The sequence below is a fragment of the Aquarana catesbeiana genome, linkage group LG02 (assembly GCF_042186555.1).
Source record: "Aquarana catesbeiana isolate 2022-GZ linkage group LG02, ASM4218655v1, whole genome shotgun sequence".
NCBI classification, from domain to species: domain Eukaryota; kingdom Metazoa; phylum Chordata; class Amphibia; order Anura; family Ranidae; genus Aquarana; species Aquarana catesbeiana.
Genome location: NC_133325.1, coordinates 502445410 through 502464605, shown reverse-complemented (window position 1 = coordinate 502464605; position 19196 = coordinate 502445410). Strand labels below are relative to the sequence as shown.

Sequence of the window (19196 nt, the reverse complement as noted above, 5' to 3'; positions counted from 1 at the left end):
GTTCCCTGAAGAAGACTCCTTTGAGTTAAAACATATTGGTACTTCATGCTATACAAAAATAACGATTGTACATTGGAATGAATTGTGGTTTGATTTTAAGCCTATGCTATATGTGGTGTTTTTAAGTATTTTTGTATTAATTAGGGCTGCGGAAATTAACAATTAATTCCTCGATTAATCGTTAATTTTTTTGATCGATCAAAATTTTTTTGATCGGTAGGCTGCCTGCCCTGGGGCCGCTCTGGGCCAAGCTGTGGCTGCAGCGCAGCGCTCCACACCCTCCTCCTCCTCCACTATATGTCTTACACAGTTTGCGGGCATCTCCCGCTGTGTGTCTCTGAGCTGAGTGTGAAAACTTTGGCCGACACACAGCGGGAGATGCACGTAGACTGTGTAATCCAGACACAGGCACTGATTACAGTGAGGCTGCGATTATGGGCATGGTGAGACTGTATTATGGGCACAGTGAGACTGCATTATGGGCACAGTGAGACTGCATTATGCGCACGGTGAGGCTGCCATTATAGGCATGGCGAGGCTGCGATTATGGGCACGGTGAGACAGCATTATGGGCACGGTGAGACAGCATTATGGGCATGGTGAGGCTGTGAATATAGGCATGGTGAGGCTGCGATTATGGGCACGGTGAGACAGCATTATGGGCACGGTGAGGTTGCGATTATGGGCACAGTGAGGCTGCGATTATGGGCACGGTGAGACTGCATTATGGGAATGGTGGGGCTGCGATTATGGGCACAGTAAGTCTGAGATTATGGGCACGGTGAGACTGCACTATGGGCACGCTAATGCCCAGTACACACGATCGGACATTGATCGGACATTCCGACAACAAAATCCTAGGATTTTTTCCGACTGATGTTGACTCAAACTTGTTTTGCGTACACACGGTCGCACAAAGTTGTCGGAATTTCCGATCGCCAAGAACGCAGTGACGTCAACCACGTATGACGAGACTAGAAAAGGCCAGTTCAGAACCAAGCGCGGCACCCTCTGGGCTCCTTTTGCTAATCTCGTGTTAGTAAAAGTTTGGTGAGAGACGATTCGCGCTTTTTCAGACTCATGGTTTTCAGATCGTTTTCTGCTGTTCAGTTTGTGCTTGTGGGTTTGTATCTGCTCTTCAGTACGTGCAGCAAGCTACGCGTGACTTTGATTAGTCATTGTGTTCTTGTTCGTTCGTTACTGTTTTTCATGTTGCTCTTCACAGGCCTTGCTGTTCTTCAGTGCGTTCTGTTACTTCGTTCTGAGCAGCCGATCGTTTTCTAGCCATGTTGCGTATACGTACTCCTCGTAGAGTTCGTGCTGTGCGGGGGCTTGGTGTTGGGGTCCTGACCTTGACACAAGTCCAGTCCATGAACATGGTGGGGAGAGTTCATGGACCAAGAATTGGTTGCTTCAGCGTGACCAGTTCTGTCATATGCCTTTGCTCAGTGAGATCCGTGAGAATAATCCTGATGATTTCAGGAACTTTCTCCGGATGACGGACCCCGTATTTCACCGTTTGTTGGCTTTGCTGACCCCTTATATTAGCAGGCAGGATACCTGCATGAGGCAAGCCATCACTCCGGAGCAGAGGCTCGTCGCCACCCTGTGGTACTTGGCGACGGGGAGAAGCCTGCAGGACCTCAAGTTCTGGACAGGCATCTCCCCCCAGGCTCTGGGGATCATTATCCCAGAGACCTGTTCTGCCATCATCCAGGTCCTGCAGAAGGAGTATATGAAGGTAAGATTTTTATCCTTTAATATCACATTTTATTGTATTTAATGTTTGTTAATATATTGTATTTCTTTCCTCATTCCCTAATTACCATGATTGTAATATGCTGTGAATGTCCCCTTTGTCCTCATTCATGCTGGATTTTTATGTAATTATTTTTGTATCCTTCATACATATTTGCCTTCACTTACCTCCCCAGCATGGTCTCCTGCCCTATATTCACCTCATGTAGTCACTTAACAATGTATTTTATCAGCTCCGTAGTAGTGCTCTACCCTAAACACCCCCTAAAATGTTTTGTAATGTGCTTTAAATTCAGGCAGAGTGCCAGAGGCTTTTTTTTGGGGTCCCAAAATCATTTGTAACCCTCCCTCCCCCCAACTGCTAAGTCAGCTGATACCAATTCTCTATCTATCCTCAATCATCTATCTGGTGACTTTGCCAAACCCATACACACTATACCCATCTCTTTTGTGGTGAGATTTATGGATGAATTCCCCAAAGCATGTAGTGCAAGGGCCTGCCTGTATACTTTCAAATGGTACTGTTTAAAGTTTTTGGATCCTATTATTATCTTGATAGGTAATAGCAGAATGCCCAAATGTGCTCAAATGTGTACAGTGTGTATTTATATCTTTGTATTATGACAATTCTTACCTGTCCAGTGGGCTGCCAATAGTGTAACTAAGGAGGGGCTGTTCAAAGTAATACCCATTATTTAGGCATTCATCTCTCAATGAAGTAGAGAGGGTTACCTGTCCAAGAGCTCCCCCCCTATAATGTTAGAAATGGCCCATGACGGGGGGGGAGGGGGAATATGATAGATGTACCTTATACTTTGGTCTTTAAAAATTCCCATTAATAAATGTTATCTTGATGTTGGCCAAGAATGTTTGTGTCTAATCTGCTTTCCATGTTTATGTGCATGTTTATTTTTGTTTTCCTCAACAGTTTCCTTCCACGCCACAGGAATGTCAGACTGTGGCCTCCCACTTTGCCCAGCGGTGGGACTTTCCTAACTGCGGAGGGGCAATTGATGGGAAACACGTCCACATTATCCCACCACCCAACTCGGGGTCGTGCTATTATAATTATAAGGTGTTCAATAGTATTGTGATATTGGCGGTGGTGTCGGCTAATTATGAGTTCCTGTATGTGGACGTGGGGAAGAATAGCCGGATGTCCGATGGTGGAGTCATCGCCCAGATGGAGTTTTACAGGCGTCTCCAGAATGGCAGCTTGGACTTGCCACCTCCAGAAGAGAATGTGGAAGGACTCCCATTCGTCTTCGTTGCGGATGAAGCGTTTGCACTGGGGGATCATCTTATGCGGCCATTCCCGATGAGGACCCTCACCCCGGACCAGAGGGTTTTTAATTACTGGCTGGCCAGAGCCAGAAGAGTGGTGGAGAACACATTTGGAATCATGGCCAGCTGGTTCCGCCTATTTCTGACACCCATACATATGGCGGAGTATAAACTGAATCATATTATCCTGGCGTGCTGTGTTCTACATAACTTTTTACATCAACATTCTGCCAACTATGCTGGCTCAGTTGGGCCTGAGGCCAGAATGATAAATGAAACAACCCTGACGGCGCTTGAAAGTGGCCGTCCTGGCTTGCCCTCCCTGATTGCCATGATGTCCGGCTAAGATACCTTGAATACTTTGCGGCTAGGGGGGCCATCAATATGCCAGACAATGTGTGAAATCAAATCAAATGTTTTTATCAAATAAAGAAAAAAAATAAGCAAATCTTTGGTGACATTTACTGCTTGTTTTGTTTAACTGACCCTGACAGAAATATGGTGAGTCCTGAAAATGGCGTGATTGTGTCACCTTATACAAAGCACTGTTGGGTGTTATTTACTAAAGGCAAAGACACTTTGCACTGCAAGTGCACTTGAAACTGCACTTGTAGTGCAAAGTGGATTTGCCCTTATGAAATAACACCCATTGTCACAGAAAACAGCAATTAGAGCACCCCAAAAGTGTTGTAGCATTGAGACAAGTATCCACACATTCTTGATTAATAACAATCTTTTTAATACCTGCACAATCACATGTGCATTTAGAAAAGGTTTTTAAAACAAACCAATATGTTTGTTGTATAACAATTTTTGGGGTGGCATTAGAAAAAGTAGAAATATCCTTTAACATAAAACTGGCATGTTTAAAACCAACAAGAAAGACACAAATCTTGAACTTACAAAGTTCACATTTGGTAGAACTTGAAGGCAATATCAGACATGAGTATTTAGGAACTGTGTTTGATATTGCGTTCAGATGGGGTGAAGTCACCCCAGGAAAAGCCAAATTTTTGAAGATGCACACCAATTTACGAATGTCAACATGTGCTAGCTGCTATCACGGGGGATCAAGGGACGTGTTTTGGGGGAGCAACCCCTTCCTCTCAGCTACTTTATTATTGAGGAAGGGGTTGCACCCCCAAAACGCGTCCATTGATCTCCCATGATGGCAGATAGCACATGTTGGCACACTGTGTGCATCCTCAAAATTTGGCTTTTCTTAAATTTGCAAAACTATTTTAAAAGTGTAGTACACCATAAAAGAAGGGGCTTTGTAGGGGTTTTAAACTCTCCCCAAAACATCAATGATGTTCTTATTTTTTTGAATAACATCATTGATGTTTTTAGTGATGTTTTCCAATGCTACATTACACCCCATGATCTCCCCGATCAGGATCTGGGCACTTTCCGAGGTGAAAGGATCTGGATCCACAACATCAGGATCACCTAAAAAGAGAGAAACCAAAAAAAAAACAGGTATTATAAATATGCCAGCATCCATCTCTTACCTGAGCCTGTAGTCGCAGACACTCACCTGTTGTGGTGACTAGTTCCACCACGTCTTCTTCCTCCTCCTGCTCTTCTTGTGTTTGGGGGATTTCCCCTTCTTCCAGAGGTGGAGGGTCTCTGGTCTCCTCAGATGAGGGGTGTCCTCCAAGTCTTTTCTCCCCTATGTGAAAAAAAAAGGTATACTTAGCACACAGATATTTGGTGGCAGAACTAGAAATATGAAACATTGCTTGGAAGTGCGGTACAATTGTCTATTTTGGCTGAGTTCCAAGATGTAGAATTTTTAGTGTCTTTTGTCAAGCTTGAATACTTACCTGTCTTGTACAAGCTTCACAGATGGAGACACCCCTATAGTATACACTGGAGCACCTGTGTGGGACCCCTAATAAAAAGGGTGTTCTTGTGTCCCGCACTAGTGCTCCAGCGTCCAGATGTGAAAACTGCTGCTGAGTGTTCTCTCCTTACACAGAACCTAGTTTGCATTTCATTCTAGTAACAAACCCATCTACACAACCAAATTATTTTCATACAAGTAGGCCCTAAAAAATGTGGTCCAATGCATATGGCAAAAACAATGGTGTTTTATAGGCCGAAAGAAAAATGTTTGATACGAACGAATAATGTGCCCATGAACATGAAAGTTGCCATTTTAAACTGTACAACAGTTCCTAAAAGCACATGGAGCAGCACGAATGTAATAAGCACAAAAAGAATAGGAACACAGCACAACTACTTACTTTTTTGCAGCACTCCCTGGATCTTTCTGTACTGCTCGTGTTCTCTTAATTTGAGGTCCGACCACCGCTTCCTGAGCTGATCTTTCGATCGTCATACCCCGAAATTCCGGTGCAGACTCTTGACCACTTTCGCCATGATCTTGGCCTTTCGGACATTGGAGTTGGGGTAAGGTCCATACTTTCCATCATAGTCGTCCCTCTTCAGGATGTCGACCATCTCCAACATCTCCCCAAAGGACATATTTGATGTCTTAAATCTTCTCCTTCTGGATCCAGACGTTTCTGCCTCTGGGCTTTCCTCCTCCTCCTCCTCCTCATCATTGCTGTAATCAGCACGCACCTGCTGTGTCTCCGCCATGTGCTCTTCCCCCACTGCGCCGAATGAAAAGGGGCGGGGAATAGACTAGAAAGAACGTCAGGGGCGGGCAGAGTTACACGCATGCGCAGTGTGTATAAAGCATAACACGCGTGCGTAGTACGTACGATCTGTGAGCAGAGGAAGGAGTATCGTAAGCGCCGATCGTGATAACGAAGGTAAGAACCAAACTTGGGCCTATACTGCTTCTAGATTGAGGCCTATATTGTAACAAGATTAGGAGAGTTTTGCCTGACATTAGGGTTTGTCTTGTGTTGTGTCTTGCAGTGAAAATGGATATCTTGAAAGATGACGACTTTATGGCAATCTTCATTGATATGTTCAGGGAGCTGCCTTGTCTGTGGCAGATAAACCACCCACATTATAAGAACCAAACAAAGAGGAAGGCAGCACTGGATCAATTGCTGGAATTTGTGAAGACGGTGATCCCCACGGCAGACATGACCTATTTGAAGATCCTAATTGGTGGCCTGAGGAGCACTTATCTAAGGGAGCACAAGAAGGTCCAGGATTCCCTGAGATCCGGAGCAGCAGATGACATCTATGTCCCCAGGATGTGGTACTATGACAGGCTGCATTTTCTGGCAGGTCAGACTGAACCCAGGCCAGCACTCTCCACTCTTCCTTCCACGCTTCTTTCCCCCCCAGCTGAGGCTTCTGATGTCCAACCTGGGCCTTCCAGGCAGCAACATGTGGAGGAGCCCAGCTTGAGCCAGGTATAGCATTCTTCTAAATATTTCTGCTTGTCCAATCAATGATGTTAACTAGATGTTAGTTTGGAGTACTAATTTAGGATTGTGATTCATGATGCAAAAACTACAACCATGTCCCTTTTTCATACACAGGGAAGTCTCAGCCAGGAGGTGGCCGGGCCAAGCAGGCTGCCTGATATGCAGGTCCCTCCCCTACACCCGCAAAGACAGAGTGGCAGGAAGAAGAGGAGTACCCTGGAGGAGGCTGCCATAGGCCTCTTTTTGAAGGCTACAGAGGCCCTGAGAACCCCCCACACTGTGGAGGAGGACTTTGCTTGCATAACTGCCTGCAAAATGAGGCAGATGGAGGAGGGCCAACAACTCATGTGTGAGTCCTTAATGTTGGAAACTCTCAATAAGGAGTTGAGGGGCCAAATAACATTTGCTACCCACATTTGTGACCTCACACATGGTCCTCCTCCTCCTCCAGGTCCTACTACTCCTCCTCCTCCAGGCCCTACTCCTCCTCCTCCTCCTCCAGGTCCTACTAGTCCTCCTCCTCCTCCAGGTCCTACTCCTCCTCCTGCCACATCTCCAACACCTGAGCCACAGCCAGGAAGGAAGCGTGGAAAGAAGACCAGAAAGTGATGACCCTGGGTCCAGTATGGTCTGGCAAAAGATGCAGCCTCTTGTAGTACCACAGCCTGGGGACACAGATGTCATCTGCTGCTTTCCGGATCTCTGGGACTTCGGGACCAGACTGCACTCCCTTAGATATGGACTCCTCAGGCCAAGAATTTTGCTGGTAAAGAATTGATGTCTGCCCTGGGGGTCCAAGGCTTCGCTAATTTCAGCTGTTTCTCCAGTGTTGCCTCCCTCTTTGTTTGGTTCTGAGCCCTTAATAAAGGAATTTTTGTTTCAATTATACTCTCCTATGTGTTTTTTCCTTCAAAAAGGACAGTTTGTTTGTGAGGATTCAGGTACATTTCTAATATACAATGTGAAATTAACAAGGGACACCAACACCAAACAATCTCCTTGAGATGAAATAATATAAGATATCAATGGTGTTGTGGTAACTTGACACACAAAACACACACACAGAAATATTATGGAGTAAAACTAAAAATAAAATAGAACAAAGATCAGCCTTGAAAAAAATACAAACCTAAATAAAAAAAAAACAAAACAGCTTTAAAAAAAATAAAAAAACAAAAACCCACAATTAATTTTGTCTGATGTGACAAATCCAAATATATTGAGGGAGTCCCGATAAATAATAAAGAAAGAAGTTTGTGAGAAGTCTGTGTGAATATGAGCAGCAAACTACTTCATTCTTCTCACATTATAAAGAAAAAGAGAGTGCGCTGTATTAAACCATTTTTGACATAGCACCGTGACGAAAGTGATGTATCCATTGCGAACGCTAAGTTTACCCGACCGAGCTGTTCCATCTCGGAATTTCTTCTGAGCATGCGTGGCACTTTGTGCGTCGGAACAGGCCACACACGGTCGGAATTGACGCGATTGGATTTTGTTGGCGGAAAATTTTATAGCCTGCTCTCAAACTTTGTCTGTCAGAAAATCTGATGGAAAATGTCCAATGGAGCACACACATGGTCGGAATGTCCGACAACATGCTCCGATCGGACATTTTCCATCGGAAAATCCAACCGTGTGTACGGGGCATAAGGCTGCGATTATGGGCACTGTGAGGCTGCGATTATGGGCACAGTAAGTCTGAGATTATGGGTACAGCGAGGCTGAGTTTATGACGTGTGACGTCCTAGCCATGCCCCGCTATGTCTGGCTTCGGCCGTTGCCATAACAACTAATCAGCTAAAAGTAGTTGGATCTCTTTTACCATGCCTAAATACTTCACAAATAACTCTTGATGTATGATTGTTCTTGCTAAATGTTTTAATCATATAGGATAGGCTCAGACTTAATACCTTTTACATTCATGAACAATTTGTAACAATAAAATCACACAAATGAAAAATTACTCACACAAGTTTAGTTATTCTGTCCCATTGGTACTTTTAGAATAAATATAATGTATGCTAGCATTTTCAAACATAATTTTCAAGTTGATTTACAGCACTAACTACTTTATATCTGTCTGATTTGTCCAACCTAATTTAATTATTGCTTTTTACTTTTTTATATGTTGTATTTGTGGCATTATTAATCTTCATACACCCAAGTAGAACACCCTCATAATTATATTTAGAACATGTGCATTTGTTTTCCATTTCAACAGAAATTAAGATAATTAAGAACAAGTGCTTATTAACAATATCACTTTGTAACATACAATATCTCACAAAAGTGAGTACACCCCTCCCATTTTTGTAAATATTTTATTATAACTTTTCATGTGACAACACTGGAGAAATTACACTTTGCTACAATGTAAAGTAGTGAGTGTACAGCTTGTATATCAGTGTAAATTTTCTGTTTCCTCAAAATAACTCAACACACAGACATTAATGTCTAAACCGCTGGCAACAAAAGTGAGTACACCCCTAAGTAAAAACGTAAAAAATTGGGCCCAATTAGCCCTTTTCCGTCCCCAGTGTCATGTGACTCGTTAGTATTACAAGGACTCAGGTGTGAATGGGGAGCAGGTGTGTTAAATTTGGTGTTATTGCTCTCATAACCTCATACTGGTCAATGGAAGTTCAACATGGCACCTCATGGCAAAGAGCTCTCTGAGGATCTGATAAAAAGAATTGTTGCTCTACATAAAGATGGCCTAGGCTATAAGAAGATTGCCAAGACCCTGAAACTGAGCTGTAGCACGGTGGTCAAGACCATACGGCGGTTTAACGGGACAGGTTCCACTCAGAACAGGCCTCGCCATGGTCGACCAAAGAAGTTAAGTGCACTTACTCAGCATCATATCCAGAGGTTGTCTTTGGGAAATAGACATATGAGTGCTGCCAGCATTGGTGCAGAGGTTCAAGGGGTGGGGGGGTCAGCCTGTCAGTGCTCAGACCATACGCCGCACACTGCATCACATTGGTCTACATGGCTGTCATCCCAGAAGGAAGCCTCTTCTAAAGATGATGCACAAGAAAGCCCACAGTTTGCTGAAGACAAGCAGACTAAGGACATGGATTACTGGAACCATGTCCTGTGGTCTGATGAGACCAAGATAAACTTATTTGGTTCAGATGGTGTCAAGCATGTGTGGTGGCAACCAGGTGAGGAGTACAAAGACAAGTGTGTCTGCATGAGTGCTGCTGGTACTGGGGAGCTACAGTTCATTGAGGGAACCATGAATGCCAACATATACTGTGACATACTGAAGCAGAGCATGGTCTCCTCCCTTCAGAGACTCGGCCACAGGGCAATATTCCAACATCATAATGACCCCAAACACACCTCCAAGATAAACACTGCCTTGCTAAAGAAGCTGAGGGTAAAGGTGATGGACTGGCCAAGAATGTCTTCAGACCTAAACCCTATTGAGCATCTGTGGGGCATCCTCAAGCGGAAGGTGGAGGAGCGCAAGGTCTCTAACATCCACCAGCTCTGTGATGTTGTCATGGAGGAGTATAAGAGGACTCCAGTGGCAGCCTGTGAAGCTCTGGTGAACTACATGCCCAAGAGGGTTAAGGCAGTGCTGGAAAATAATAGTGGCCACACAAAATATTGACACTTTGGGCCCACTTTGGACATTTTCAATTAGGGGTGTACTCACATTTGTTGCCAGCGGTTTTGACATTAATGGCTGTGTGTAGAGTTATTTTGAGGGAACAGCAAATTTACACTGTTATACAAGCTGTACACTCACTACTTTACATTGTAGCAAAGTTTCATTCCTTCAGTGTTGTCACATAAAAAGATATAATAAAATATTTACAAAAATGTGACGGTGTACTCACTTTTGTGAGATACTGTATATCTCAATAAACAAAATGTTTCACTTGTATTACACTTTATATGTCATGAAATACAGGAGGTGAGGGGTAATCTTTCAAATAAGTTCAGTTGACAAGTGTCTAATCAAGGATTTTCCTTCATTTTGTTTTTTTTTCCCTCATTTTCTGTATGTTTCCAATAGGATGCAGACAGCAAAAAAAAAATAAAACAATTCAAAGGAGCTGATTGGAAAATTTTCTCAAACAGTCATTGAATGTACTGAGTATTTTACTACAAATGATCTTACAAACATTAGTTTGAAAATATATTAGTGATTTATGGCCAGCTATAAGGGGAATGTACCCTTACTGTGCAGTCCCCACTTTTTTACAATACAAATTTCTTATCCAACAACCCTCTCTGTAGAAGCAGAAAGTGCAGGACTGTATGTGTATATGTAAGACACATTATGATCTCTTTGCTGTTTTCTTTCCCCACTCATCCTGTGGAAGCCATCTTACTTGACTCCTCAGCAACTTGTCTTCAGTGTATGTGCATTTACCTCTCAGTGATCAGCTTCATGAGCATGTGCATTAACCTCTTAATGATGAGTTTGCAGTGTGTGTGTGCATTGTCCTCGCAGTGACCTGTAATCGGTGTATGAGCATTAACTCCTTCGCTTCTCGGCCTTTTGGCTAAGATCAAGTGTAGTATCGACTTTAGCCCTTAGGGGTGTCTCTGCTTCACAGCTAGGACGTTGAGAACCACTTGTATCTATCCAAGCTAATTGGTCCTTGTGGGGTACCCTCTGCTCGGCCTGGTAGGATCGTTGATTAAATTCAGCTTCACCTACTTGCTGCTATTGGGTTAGAGGCTTAGCCCCCACAGGGAACGAGATTGCGGTCTTCCCTCCTCCCCCACTCCGCATTACTACCTCCGGGCAGTAGATGCTAGAGCCTTTTTAAAGGCTACGAAAAAGAGCGAAGACGTCGGGGAACCAGAAGGAAGCCGCCTAAGAAACATCTGAAGCGACATCCAAATCCTTGACGATGGGGAAGAGCGAAAAAAAGACCGGAAAAGAGAAGAAGAACCCCGTTCCAGCCACTTCCTCCAAGCCCGGGAATGCCGCTGCCTCAACCCCCGCCCCTACCCCGGCCGGCACCAGCCGACCGGGACCAGCCAAGCCAGACCAGCCTGCAGACGGGCTCCCAGCTTTGGAGCCATGGATGAAGCAGACGGTCGTGCTGCAGCTGAAGGAGGTGGACGGAAGAGTCCCCGACATGACCCCGGAGATCTTTGGAAAGAAGATGATCCTGGAACAGGGGTTCAGCAAAGCGGAAACGCTTTCGGTGCAGGCCTTCACAAGAGGTATATTCTTTATAACTTTTGTGTCATTCCAGGTCTGCAGAAGGTACTGGGAGATGGTGAAGACCAGTGGCCCTGAATCCCCTTTCCGTAAGTTCACTGCGAACTGCCCCATAACTCGGGACGAAAGGCGGGTGACAGTGGCCATGAGGAACCCCCATACCAGTGGAAAGGACATAGCCACCTACCTCCAGAGGTTCTGCACCGTGGTGAAGGACCCGATCCAAATCTTCGATGCGAACGGCTTCTGGATAGGTAAGTGGTCTGTGCTCTGCAAACTGAGGAAAGACCCTTCGGGGGACATCCAGCACCTGCAGCCTTTCTTCTCCCTGGGATCCTCCGCAGGAATCCTCTTCTACCCCGGCATACCCTACAACTGTAACAAGTGTGGGCAGCCGGGACACATAGGGAAGGATTGCACAGAACTAGCTTGCAAGTTCTGTAGGGTGACAGGCCACGAGACCAAGGACTGTCCGAGGTCTAAAGCCTGCAACCTTTGCGGATTGGCAGAGCATGTCTTCAGACACTGCCCCCAGAGGACCCGGACCTACGCTGGAGCCGTAAGCCAGGGTAAGCCATCCGGGAGAAAGCTGCCAGAAAAACCAAAAGAACCTCGAAAGGCCAAAGGTAAGTCCACCCCCGCCCCACCTGCCCCTGCCCCTCCTGCCCCATCCCCTACCTCCAGCACACCCCCTCCCACCCCCTCTGTGCCGGAGGAGCCCCTCCCCACCCCTTCCCCCCCCAACCTGTCCTCCCTGGAGGACTTCCCCACCCTCCCACCCCCCTCCACCCCCACCAGTGGCCCAAGAGGAAGCCGGAAACGTAAGCCAGAGAGCCCAACAGCTGAGGAACCCGCCACCTCCACCAAACGGCCCAACGGGGTCCAACGCGACAGCGAGGGACCCAAGCAAGTAGTGGAGGACCTAGAGTCTGCAGGAGAGGAGGAGGAAGGGGAGGAGATCGTGGTCGACCCTGAGCATGACCTCCCCCCCAACGTCCACATCAGCCAGCAGATGATGGAGTCTGTCCTTGAGGAGCTGGGCCTGGCCCAGGACACAGGACAGGCAGAAGACGCAACGGAAGAGCCACCCCCCCCCTCCGGGGAGGTAAGTTCGGACCCTTGTTAACTAGACCCTCATACCCTTTTTCATTATGGCTGAGATCTCAATCTTTTCCATTAATGTGAGGAGTATCAAGGATACATCTAGAAGGCAAGCGGTCCTGACCTTTCTTTCAAGTCAGCAGAGTGATGTCTACATGCTTCAGGAGTGCGCCCTTCCTCCCTTGAGGAGGTACACTCATCTGTCCTCCCAGTGGACCCTTGGTCCCTCCTACTGGTCCGGGGGTGGCGATTGCAAGTCTGCAGGCGTAGCCATTCTGGTCAGGGGTGGGCGTTTCACGGTTGACTCTATCCATGAGCTAGTCTGTGGCCGTCTTTTGGTCATAGACGGCTCGTGGGTGGAAGAGCCAGTTAGGCTCATCAACGTGTACGCCCCCCCAGACAAGAATGCGCGGCTGGAACTCTTCCAGACCCTGCGGACCCAACTCGTCACCACCAGAACAGTAGTGATCGGCGGTGATTTTAACTGTCCGATCGAGGAGGATGGGCGCAGCTCCAGCATATACGCAAAACTTGATGCTACTTCTAGGCTGCTCAAGGAGATGATCTCGGAGGCCTCCTTGCAGGACGCCGTGGGATCCATAGGGAAAGGGACCGTGAACTATTCGTGGTGCCGACCCGATGGATCTGTGCGTTCCAGGATTGACTTCGTGCTCACTTCAAGAACAGTCAAGCATCGTGAGTTCTCCATGGTCCCCTGCTTTTTCTCTGACCACAGGGCTATTCACTTTCGGGGGGACCTGGGCGAGGGCTTTGCCCGCGGACCGGGTTCCTGGAAGCTGAATAGCACCCTGCTGGAAAACGAGGAATTGATGGGGGAACTCCGAGAAGCCTATGCCACCTGGACGGAGGAAAAGAGATTCTTCGGAAGGGTAAGTGACTGGTGGGAGTTTGTGAAGGTTAAGCTGCGTAGCTTCTTTCAGGCAAGGGGACGCCAGCGTGTGTGTGCCAGGAGGAGGGAACTCAGGAGACTGCAGCGTCAGTTGCAGTCCCTGCAGGACCTTCAGCACTGTGGCTGGGACGTTAGGCAGGACCTGGAGGACACCAAGAGGAGCCTGAAAGGACACTTCGAGGAAGAATCCAGGCACATTGTCTTCCGTGCCAAGGTGGAGAATCTTGAGAAAGGTGAGAAGTGTAATTCTTTCTTTTTCAGGAAACTCCACTCAGGACACACACCCTTGTCAGAGTTACGCGACGAGACCGGAACACTCCAGAAGGGGAAGAAGGCTGTGATGAAAGTGGTCAGCGACTACTACACCAACCTCTACTCCCCGAAAGAAACGGACACACAGGCGGCCGACAGGTTCCTGTCAGGTATCTCTAACCAAATTGATCCTGCAGGTTCATCAACCGTCAACGCCCCCTTGGTGCTGGAGGAGCTGCACTCTGCCGCTAAATCCTTTAGGCGAGGCAAGACCCCGGGCTGCGATGGTCTCCCAGTTGAACTCTATGTAGCACTGTGGGATCTCGTGGGCCCGGACCTGCTCGAGCTGTACGAGGAGATGGTGGTGGAGGGCAGAATGCCTCCGTCACTGAGAGAGGGGATGATCACGATTTTGTATAAGCGGAAGGGGGAGAGATCGGATCTTAAAAATTGGCGTCCGATCTCTCTGCTGAACGTGGACTACAAAATCCTCGCCAAGGTCCTGGCCAACAGGCTGAAGTCTGTCATCGGACAGATCATCCACCCGGACCAGACTTGCGGCATTCCTGGTCGCAGGATTGCGGACAGCCTTGCGCTTGTCCGGGACACGGTCCAGTACATTCATGGCCGCCGTGTGCACGCGGCCCTGGTCAGTCTTGACCAGGAGAAGGCCTTTGACCGTGTCTCCCACGAGTTTATGTGCAGAGCTCTGCGCAGGTTTGGTCTTGGGGAAATGTTTTGTTCGTATGTGAATGTAATGTACACTGACATTTCTAGTTTGGTGCTGGTAAATGGCTGGAAAACTGACCCCTTTCCAATCCTGTCTGGGGTCAGACAAGGCTGCCCTCTCTCACCTCTGCTTTTTGTTTGTTGTATAGAGCTCTTCGCCCGAAGCATCAGACGGAACCCAGAGATCAGAGGGATCACCGCACCAGGACCGGACAGACGGGAGGTCAAGTGCTCACTCTACATGGACGACGTGACGGTGTTCTGTGCTGATCGGCGCTCCATCGACACACTCGCCCAGACCTGTGAGGACTTCGGCCAAGCTTCAGGGGCAAAGGTCAACTGCGGGAAGTCGGAAGTCATGCTCTTCGGAAAGTGGTTCCTGCCTTCTTCTGCACCAATTCCTTTCAGCGTCAAGACGGACTTCATCAAAATCCTTGGGGTCTGGTTTGGAGCTGAGGGCGCAGCCCTGAAGTCCTGGGAAGAAAGACTGTCAAAGATGCGACAGAAGTTTGGACTTTGGAGCCTCAGAGAACTCACCATCGAAGGCAAAACACTGGTACTCCGCAGCGAGATCCTCCCTGTGTTGCAGTACCTCGCCCAGGCCTGGCCCCCTCGGGTCAACACCTGTAAGGCCATCACCAGGGCGGTGTTTCACTTCATCTGGAGCTCCAAAATGGACAGAGTGAAGCGGGCGGTTATGTTCAAGGAACCCCTCAAGGGCGGTAAGGGCGTGCCCGACATCGCTACACTATTGAGGGTGTGCTTTGCTTGTAACTGCATCCGCAGGACATTGGTGGACAGAACTGTGGACTCTGGTGGTAACTCTATGTCCCGTTTTTTCCTCCTGCCTCTTTGGAGGACCCTTGGATGGGACAAATGGGACAGCTCCATCCCCTACAACTGGGACACGCCTTGGTACTACTTGGACACCTTCAAGTTTATTAAGGAGCTGGGGCTACATGGAGTGAAGCCCGACTTGTGGAAGCCAAAAACTATCCACAAGTTGATCAGAGCATCGGACATTGTTGAGACTGTTCCAGGCCTCCCTTCAGCCACTTGTAAAGTGGTCTGGAGGAATGTTTCTTCAAAGAGACTCACCAACAGGCACAAAGATCTGGCATGGATGGCAATCCAAGGGGGGCTGCCACTCAGGACATTTATGCATGCCAGAAACCTGTGTAGATACAGGCACTGCCCCTTTTGCATCATCCAGGAGGAAACTGCTCTGCATGTTTTCTGGGAGTGCCCCTTTGCACAGGACCTGTTGAGGGCCCTGGAACCTGAACTCAAAGACTTTGTACCACAGACTGCAATCACACACTTTGGTGTGTTGAACGGACTCTTCTGTGGAACTCATTCACAGGAGGACATTGACGGTGCCTGGCGGGTGCTGTGTTGCTTTAAGGACGCTTTATGGTGCGCCAGAAAGCGCCTCATCCACCAGCGGGAGAGGATGTCCATCGAGGACTGTCGCAGACTGGTTCACAGTCTGCTCAGAGACTATCACCTGATGGACTTCAAGGAGGAAGAGGAGGTCTGAAGATTTCCCCATTCCTCCCCCCCTCTCCCCCGTGTATCCTTTGGCAGTTCAAATAAAGCTTCGGGCCTGTGAACTCTTTACTCCCTCCCCTGCCCCACCTTCTCCACCCCCCCCATCACACCCGTTGCCCATTTGAATGTTATTTGACTATATGACTGGACTTTTTGTGAAATGTTTTTAAGTACTGCTTTCAGGGTAATGCGGCGTCATGCATGATGTGATGTTTCGGGGTATTACTACTCTGCACAACACATTAGGCATCATACCGCAGGATGAATGTAATTTATTGGTATGCTTGGTGATGTATTGTAATGTAGTGTATTTATGTGCTGCGTCGCAGTACAGATTGGATGTACCCTGTTTAAAGTATTTGTTTTTTTGTATATTTTCTTGCAAAATAAAGTATACATTTTTCAATCAAAAAATGAGCATTAACTCCTTCGCTTCTCGGCCTTTTGGCTAAGATCAAGTGTAGTATCGACTTTAGCCCTTAGGGGTGTCTCTGCTTCACAGCTAGGACGTTGAGAACCACTTGCATCTATCCAAGCTAATTGGTCCTTGTGGGGTACCCTCTGCTCGGCCTGGTAGGATCGTTGATTAAATTCAGCTTCACCTACTTGCTGCTATTGGGTTAGAGGCTTAGCCCCCACAGGGAACGAGATTGCGGTCTTCCCTCCTCCCCCACTCCGCATTACTACCTCCGGGCAGTAGATGCTAGAGCCTTTTTAAAGGCTACGAAAAAGAGCGAAGACGTCGAGGAACCAGGAGGAAGCCGCCTAAGAAACATCTGAAGCGACATCCAAATCCTTGACGATGGGGAAGAGCGAAAAGAAGACCGGAAAAGAGAAGAAGAACCCCGTTCCAGTCACTTCCTCCAAGCCCGGGAATGCCGCTGCCTCAGCCCCGGCCCCTACCCCGGCCGGCACCAGCCGACCAGGACCAGCCAAGCCAGACCAGCCTGCAGACGGGCTCCCAGCTTTGGAGCCATGGATGAAGCAGACGGTCGTGCTGCAGCTGAAGGAGGTGGACGGAAGAGTCCCCGACATGACCCCGGAGATCTTCGGAAAGAAGATGATCCTGGAACAGGGGTTCAGCAAAGCGGAGACGCTTTCTGTGCAGGCCTTCACAAAAGGTATATTCTTTATAACTTTTGTGTCGTTTCAGGTCTGCAGAAGATACTGGGAGATGGTGAAGACCAGTGGCCCTGAATCCCCTTTCCGGAAGTTCACTGCGAACTGCCCCATAACACGGGACGAAAAGCGGGTGACAGTGGCCATGAGGAACCCCCATACCAGTGGAAAGGACATAGCCACCTACCTCCAGAGGTTCTGCACCGTGGTGAAGGACCCGATCCAAATCTTCGATGCCAATGGCTTCTGGATAGGTAAGTGGTCTGTGCTCTGCAAACTGAGGAAAGACCCTTCGGGGGACATCCAGCACCTGCAGCCTTTCTTCTCCCTGGGATCCTCCGCAGGAATCCTCTTCTACCCCGGCATACCCTACAACTGTAACAAGTGTGGGCAGCCGGGACACATAGGGAAGGATTGTACAGAACTTGCTTGCAAGTTCTGTAGGGTGACAGGCCACGAGACCAAGGACTGTCCGAGGTCCAAAGCCTGTAACCTTTGCGGATTGGCAGAGCATGTCTTCAGACACTGCCCCCAGAGAACCCGGACCTACGCTGGAGCTGTAAGCCAGGGTAAGCCATCCGGGAGGAAGCTGCCAGAAAAACCGAAAGAACCTCGAAAGGCCAAGGGTAAGTCCACCCCCGCCCCTCCTGCCCCTACCCCTGCCCCTGCCCCATCCCCTACCTCCAGCACACCCCCACCCACCCCCTCTGTGCCGGAGGAGCCCCTCCCCACCCCTTCCCCCCCCAACCTGTCCTCCCTGGAGGACTTCCCCACCCTCCCACCCCCCTCCACCCCCACCAGTGGCCCAAGAGGAAGCCGGAAACGTAAGCCAGAGAGCCCAACAGCGGAGGAACCTGCCACCTCCACCAAACGGCCCAACGGGGTCCAACGCGACAGCGATGGACCCGAGCAAGTAGTGGAGGACCTAGAGTCTGCAGGAGAGGAGGAGGAAGGGGAGGAGATTGTGGTCGACCCTGAGCATGACCTCCCCCCCAACGTCCACATCAGCCAGCAGATGATGGAGTCTGTCCTTGAGGAGCTGGGCCTGGCCCAGGACACAGGACAGGCAGAAGACGCAACGGAAGAACCACCCCCCCCCCCTCCGGGGAGGTAAGTTCGGACCCTTGTTAACTAGACCCTCATACCCTTTTTCATTATGGCTGAGATCTCAATCTTTTCCATTAATGTGAGGAGTATCAAGGATACATCTTGAAGGCAAGCGTTCCTGACCTTTCTTTCAAGTCAGCAGAGTGATGTCTACATGCTTCAGGAGTGCGCCCTTCCCCCCTTGAGGAGGTACACTCATCTGTCCTCCCAGTGGACCCTTGGTCCCTCCTACTGGTCCGGGGGTGGCGATTGCAAGTCTGCAGGCGTAGCCATTCTGGTCAGGGGTGGGCGTTTCACGGTTGACTCTATCCATGAGCTAGTCTGTGGCCGTCTTTTGGTCATAGACGGCTCGTGGGTGGAAGAGCCAGTTAGGCTCATCAACGTGTACGCCCCCCCAGACAAGAATGCGCGGCTGGAACTTTTCCAGACCCTGCGGACCCAACTCGTCACCACCAGAACAGTAGTGATCGGCGGTGATTTTAACTGTCCGATCGAGGAGGATGGGCGCAGCTCCAGCATATACGCAAAACTTGATGCTACTTCTAGGCTGCTCAAGGAGATGATCTCGGAGGCCTCCTTGCAGGACGCTGTGGGATCCATAGGGAAAGGGACCGTGAACTATTCGTGATGCCGACCCGATGGATCTGTACGTTCCAGGATTGACTTCGTGCTCACTTCAAGAACAGTCAAGCATCGTGAGTTCTCCATGGTCCCCTGCTTTTTCTCTGACCACAGGGCTATTCACTTTCGGGGTGACCTGGGCGAGGGCTTTGCCCGCGGACCGGGTTCCTGGAAGCTGAATAGCACCCTGCTGGAAAACGAGGAACTGATG

At 48.5% G+C, this 19196-nt stretch overlaps 1 protein-coding gene and 1 pseudogene across 1 annotated transcript; both read left to right on the top strand.

The window, feature by feature from the left end:
* The first annotated feature begins 10904 nt into the window (after positions 1-10904).
* LOC141130890 (U2 spliceosomal RNA) lies at positions 10905-11073 on the top strand (annotated as a pseudogene).
* A 2330-nt stretch (positions 11074-13403) lies between these two features.
* Positions 13404-16137, top strand: LOC141127355 (uncharacterized). Its single transcript, XM_073613697.1, has 2 exons — positions 13404-14028; positions 14737-16137. Exons 1-2 carry the CDS (start codon positions 13404-13406, stop codon positions 16125-16127), a joined length of 2016 nt encoding a protein of 671 aa, XP_073469798.1. The 3' UTR covers positions 16128-16137.
* The last annotated feature ends 3059 nt before the right edge of the window (positions 16138-19196 follow it).

Excerpts from the sequence above, each read along its gene's own strand:
- LOC141127355 (XM_073613697.1), top strand. The coding sequence starts at position 13,404 with ATGGTCCCCTGCTTTTTCTCTGACCACAGGGCTATTCACTTTCGGGGG. Across the intron at positions 14,029-14,736 it reads GGCCGACAGGTTCCTGTCAG|AGCTCTTCGCCCGAAGCATC; the intron begins GTATCTCTAACC and ends TTTGTTGTATAG.